The 5,718-nt window shown below is 52.8% G+C and overlaps 1 protein-coding gene across 3 annotated transcripts in view; it reads right to left on the bottom strand.

Moving 5' to 3' along the window:
* Positions 1 to 650: 650 nt before the first annotated feature.
* The window catches only part of CDK5RAP3 (CDK5 regulatory subunit associated protein 3), a 9,295-nt gene continuing 4,227 nt past the window's right edge, over positions 651 to 5,718 (bottom strand). For all 3 annotated transcript variants that reach the window (XM_015599382.2, XM_025041797.1, XM_006924748.3), the window contains 9 exons: positions 5,628 to 5,718; positions 5,290 to 5,426; positions 4,928 to 5,072; positions 4,423 to 4,533; positions 3,930 to 4,008; positions 3,229 to 3,317; positions 1,633 to 1,838; positions 1,095 to 1,266; positions 651 to 995 (listed from right to left, as the gene is read on the bottom strand). In XM_015599382.2, the coding sequence (XP_015454868.1) occupies positions 930 to 995; positions 1,095 to 1,266; positions 1,633 to 1,838; positions 3,229 to 3,317; positions 3,930 to 4,008; positions 4,423 to 4,533; positions 4,928 to 5,072; positions 5,290 to 5,426; positions 5,628 to 5,718 (1,096 nt within the window). In that variant the 3' untranslated portion in view covers positions 651 to 929. The remainder of the gene's footprint in view (positions 996 to 1,094; positions 1,267 to 1,632; positions 1,839 to 3,228; positions 3,318 to 3,929; positions 4,009 to 4,422; positions 4,534 to 4,927; positions 5,073 to 5,289; positions 5,427 to 5,627) is intronic.

Below are 5,718 nucleotides of genomic sequence, written 5' to 3'. Positions count from 1 at the left end.
GGTATCATTCCACTTTTCATTTTGATGGAAAGTCATTACGGGAGTCAACGCCAGCGACAAAGAGCCATGAATCAACTGCTCTGCTATGAAATTAAAATCGAATTGCTGGCCACCCCCAACCCCTACCCTTCCTGGGAAACGGGGATGGGTAGGTGGCTTGGGAGAGGGGTGCTATCCTGGGGTGGGCTCTACCCAATCACGGAGCAGGCAGTTACGGATACGAAATGGACAGGCAGCTAGTGAAGGTGACAACTCCTGTCTCCACCTTGTTCATCTGGCCCTTCCTCCCCAAACCACATTCCCCCTCTGCCTGGAAGTAAGCTGTGATTAAAAGGAAAATACAGCTTTGCTGGCTCCAACAAGACTGCCACTCGACTGCTCCCCTTGGGCTTCTGGCCTGAGTGGGGCAGTATGGGCTTGGCTATGGAGAGAAGGGGTTCCGGCTGACTCAGTCACCCCAGAATCCTTTGCTGAACCATGTGTAGAGGCTAATTTGGGCAGCCCCCTGCCATCACCAAAAGAGGACGATTACCCAAACTGGGCCTCCCTAGGAATAGCTGATGGCCAGGGAGCCCACAAGGATCAAGAACCCCATGCTAATAGGTACACAGCCTCAGCTCCGAGCCCAGGGAAGCAGTAAGTGTCAGTAATGAAGCCAGAGTCTCTTCCTCTTTTATTAAGTCCAACTAGATGACAAAAAGGAACAGAAGCTATGGTTTCAGGCTAATAGGCCATAGGGCCAATCAAGACAGCTTCTTGCAGAGTATGGCGAGTGCCAAGGTCACCATCTAGGTGATGGTTCCAGCTTGTGGCTTTCCGTCCTCTAGCCAGTTTGATCTGTTGCAGGGCCTTAGGCCCCTCAACAGCAGCCTGGCTGTCCCCCGTCTCCATCCTGAAGGTTGCGAAGATGGGCAGGAAAAATATGGGTGTCACAGACAGGTTCCCATCAGGTTCACAGGGCGCCCGTTGTACCTCTTGGAAATGTCAGCTTCAATCTGAAAGACAGCAGTACCATGTGGGCAGCAAGCAGAGGGGCCTCACTCTGCAGAAACTCGGGGTCCTCCCCCTTGGCAGGTTTCCCTTCCCCGTCTTACCAGCTTCTGCAGCTCCTTGGTCTTCTCTAGCAGCAGATCCAGCTTGGGCTCCAGAGCTGCCTGCTCCTGAAGTGCTTCCTGCTGCTTCTGCACCATCAGTTCTTTCTTCAAAGCCAGCAGCTGGGACTGCTTCAGCTTTTGCTGGAGGAACTCAGTCACTCGGTCCACATACCTAGGCGGGGCGCTCAGGTAAGTGGTGTAGCTGTGAAATCTGAGCATCTCCATTCAACTGCTGGGAAAGGTGTGGCTCAGGAAACCAAATCCCTAATTGGTTTCTCGGCCTTCGCATCCTGCCATCCTTTTTGTATGGAATATCACTCCTGGTTCCCCTGTCCTCCTGGTTCTGCTTGTATAAACCACCCCATCTTGCCCCACAGAGAATCTGTGTCCCTAGTTGGGACGGGCAAGGTTATGGGAAGTAGGGATGACCTCTAAGGGGTTGTGGAGAAGAGGAATACAAGGAATTGGGGCTGCTCAAGGTGGTGGAGCCCTGCATTAGGCTCCCCGGAACAGCCCAACGTCAAGGGGAAAGCCAGACCTTGGTGAGGCCAGGATCATAAAGAGGTGCTGCATTCGAAGACTGGTGAGCCGGCCAATCAGAACCTGCAGTGCTGACGCCATAGAAACCATCTTTGCTTTGGTCTGGCCTTGCAAGATGGCTGGAGCCAGCTGGAACTGGCTCACAGACAGGATGTCTGCCTCTTCACTCATTTCCACTGCTCTCTGGGACAAGAAGATCTCGAGCTGAGGACCAAAGAGGATTTGGTTCAAACCAAAAAGAGAACTCAGAAACTAACCCTCAGACTGACCAGAATGAATGAAATGTGGGCCTTAGACTCTCAGTGGGGAGGGGTTCTTTTCTCCGAACACTTTTATTGCTAGAAACTCACCACCTATAACATCAGAGTTTGGGGCAGCCTCTGCTGTCACTCTTTGGTACCCCATTTCTATTTCAGGCCCTACCTAGCCCTGAACCCCCCTGCTTCCTCCTGCCCTATGGATCAGGTAACTAAGAATGCAGATTCAAAGGGTTCTTCCTGCCACAGTGAAGGTATTTTCTCTCCATGGGAGGAGAGGGACTCTAGGCATAGGAATCCATATTCGGGGAGCCCCAGACTAAGAAACAGCTATGAAGAATCCGAGAACCAGCCACATATCTTGTCACTCTTATTCGACCCCAGAACTTGATCTCTTCTGTCCTATTCTCTCCTAGAGATAAGAAAGACCTCTCTGGGCAGAGAGAGGATGGAACTGGTGAGGACAAGAACTTTTACGAAGCCCTCCCCAACCAGCAGGCCACTGGGAAGGCAACAGACTCAGAGATTAGCAAGGACAGGTCCCCAGCTTCCCAGTCCCACCATGAAGGTCCAAAAACACTGGTTCCTTATTCTGGGCTGCTCGACACCTTAGCCACAGGGATGGTACGGAAATACAAATGAGAGTAAATGGCTCCAAATCTGCTGAAAAACCTCTCGCAGCTTCTCAGTTTACTTAGAGTAAAAGCCAAAGTTCAGATGCTTCACCTCTCTGATCTCCTTTACCTCCCCCAGCTCCCTGCTTTGCCACACTGAACTCCTTGTTCATCAAATGAGCAGGGCACACTCTCATCTCAGGGCCTTTGCAGTTGCTCCCTCCGCCTGGAAAGCTCTTCTCCCAGACTTCGGCATGGCTCTCTGCACCCCTGCAGGCCTTGACTTACTGGTCACCTTCGCAAGGAGGCCTTCCCTGGCCACCCGATATAAAGCCCTGCAGCCCTTCCCAACAATCCCCATCTCCCTCTCTGGCTTCTTCCTCCGTGGCACTTATGTTAACACCCAACACACTGCATATTTTACTTGATTCATCTTGTTTCTTGTCTGCCTTCCCCACTAGAACATAAGCTCCAGGAAGTCGAGGACTTTTGTCTTGTTCCCTGCTCAATCTCTGGTACCTCAGGCAGTGCCAGGGCTTAAGAGGCGCACAACAAATATTTGTTGGATGAATGGTAGGCATCCAAATACGTGAGGCCCTGCTCCAGAACGAGGAAAGCGTTCAGTGCCCTTTACACAAATAGGAAGGGTGAGGTCAGCTGTCTGAAGTGATGCTGCCTGTGTTGATACCAGGCCTCCCGCCTTCTCCCAGAGGATGAAGGTACCTCCATGAGCTCATCGATAAACTGATTCCGGGTCTCAGGGTATTCAAGAAGTGTCAGGGCATCTGAGCCCCTAGCAACGCCCTCTGGAGCTGCCAGGAAGAGAGACAGAGAGGTGGTGAAGGAGCTGAGGACAGGAAGAGACCACCAAGTCTGAGAAGCCCCGGTGGTTAATATGTACACCAATTCATTGTACTAAAATCACTTCCTGTCCCAACCGAAGGGGGAAGAGTTTCTCTTTCCCATGTCTCCGCCCTGATCAGGCACCACAGCCAGCCCCGCGCCTGTGAAGAGGACCATAGAGCTGAGTTCTAAGGAGCGGTAAGGCCAGCCCTCCAATCTGGTGGGCGGTGGGAGTGAAGTTTCATCCTGCACTGCCCTCTCGTGGTTTAGCTCACCGCTACATCCTCTCGGCTGGAGAAAAAAGGCGGTCAGGTCCGACTACAGAGCCTATCAGCCCTCCTGGAACCACCCCTACCAGAATGGGTGACCCATGTTCAGTCACCAAAATGTTGAGAGTTTCTAGACTTAATTTTAGGAACTCTCTCTTTTCCCTTGCACTCACACCTTTACTAAGATTTTGAAGAAACTGTTAAATGTGCAAGAAGCTCAAACTCAGCAGTGTATTTTTTGTTTCTAGAGATAAGGGTGCCTTTGAGTACCGACTTCTGCCAGGGACGCAGGGGATGGATGGGTGCACTTACTCTGGGTTCCAGCTTCCAGCACTGTGATCTGCAAAGCAGCAGCATCGTCTCCCCAGTCTATCCCATCACCCCCAGCTTCCTGGGGGGAGAGCAAAGAACCCCGGCAGTGTTGGCAGATTTACTCCAGCAAAAGGAGCCGGAAAAAAAACAAACCCTCAATAAGTTCAATGACTGTACATTTTAACCGTATGAAGGACAAGCAGCTCTGATGTAGGTGGCAGAGATGGCAGTGTGGGGCCATGTATGTTGCCACCTTCACCCTGCTTTGTGGAATTACCACCTGCCTACACCTCCACACCGTGCCCCAAACACCAAGAGGAAAGAGATCAAGACTCTGACATGTCACTTTGGAAACTCTGCCTCTCCCTCAGACTGCAACTGGTCTGAGAGCTATGAACTTCGAGTGATGCCTTTAAAGGCACAGACAACACTTTTATCGCTGACGCAGCCATCACAAAGAATCCTCAGAGATGGACTGAGAGGGCATCCTAACCTTCGAGTCCGATTCCAGGGAGATGCCCCAGTCAATTCCAGCAGCCTGGGCAGAGATGCCAGAGTCAGTCCCTTCGGAAGCCACCTCCGCCCCAAAGTCGCCCCAGTCAATCTAGAAGGGGAAAAAAAAGTGTTAGCTCAGAGAAGGTGGGTGAAAAAAAGGGACCTGCCTCCCCAAGGCCTCAGCTACTTCTGCAGGGAGTGCTAGCACACTGATTCAATGCAATGGCCTTAAAGCTCCCCGAAGGAGAGCCCACCTTTGGAGAGCTTGTGGGACTGCAGGGTTCCTAGTTCAAAGCCAACCAACTTGTTGAGTCTTTTCAGCACTCGTCCATACTCTGATCTCCAGAAGGCCAGAAGAATAAAGGCGTAGGGCCTTCTGGGCCCTTCCACCTCTAGTCTCTCTCACACAAGTCCCCCTTCCTCCTCTGAGACTCTGGATTCAGGTTGCGGCAGGCTGGACTGCGTGTGTTGGAGGGAAACAGCTCTCCCTCGGCTTGTCTTACCGCATCCTCTTCTGCCTGCTCAGGAGGCTCTTCGAGGTGCGGCCGCTCCACCACGGAGGGCTCCGCCCCCGTCCTCCACTCGTACACCGTGGAGTTGCCCCGCGTCTGCACGAATCGCAGCATCGGCAACACCTGCTCGTTGGGGCTGCAACAGAGCACATAACTGACCTTCCTCCTGCCCACTCACGAAGCCCACGCTGGGCTTCGGCCTGGGCCGTCAAGTCAGGTGGACAAGGCTCCCAGGGATTCGAGTGTGTAAAATAAAACTCAAATGGCATGTGGGAAAAGTGAAGAAGTGAGAACAGGCAGGGAAAATAGGCAAACTGTTCCCCCTGCTAGAGAGACACTGAAGTCCTCTTTACCTTTCACACACAAACCCCACACAGGCCTGGTACAGGTCGATGGCTTCCCCCAGGGACTGAGCCCCAACCCCGATCTCCGCCAGCTGACTCGGCAGCTCCTTCACCAGGGCCAGCAGTTCTCTTCGGACACTGTCTCCCTAGAGAGAATCGAAGAGGCGGACTCAGACAGAGTGTCGGGAAGCAGAGTACAACAGATTAAAGAAAACACACGAACACCGGAGACAGGAGAGAAATTGGCCCAAAAAGGGCACAACCTGGCTGAGAAGGAAGCCCTTTCCAGAGGCAAAGGTGTGAGGCCCCAGGTGCCCTCCCACCTCACCAAGATCCGTCCCGCTCACCGTGATGCCATACTGTTTGCACGAGTGGTAGAACTGCTCCCTCATCTCGGCGGCCCCCGCCTGGCCCTCCTCTTCCTTGCGGCTATATTCC

Source organism: Pteropus alecto, unplaced genomic scaffold (genome assembly GCF_000325575.1).
Source record: "Pteropus alecto unplaced genomic scaffold, ASM32557v1 scaffold98, whole genome shotgun sequence".
Lineage (NCBI taxonomy): Eukaryota > Metazoa > Chordata > Mammalia > Chiroptera > Pteropodidae > Pteropus > Pteropus alecto.
The sequence above is the reverse complement of the archived record's forward strand: the minus strand, read 5'-3'. Positions and strand labels throughout refer to the sequence as shown.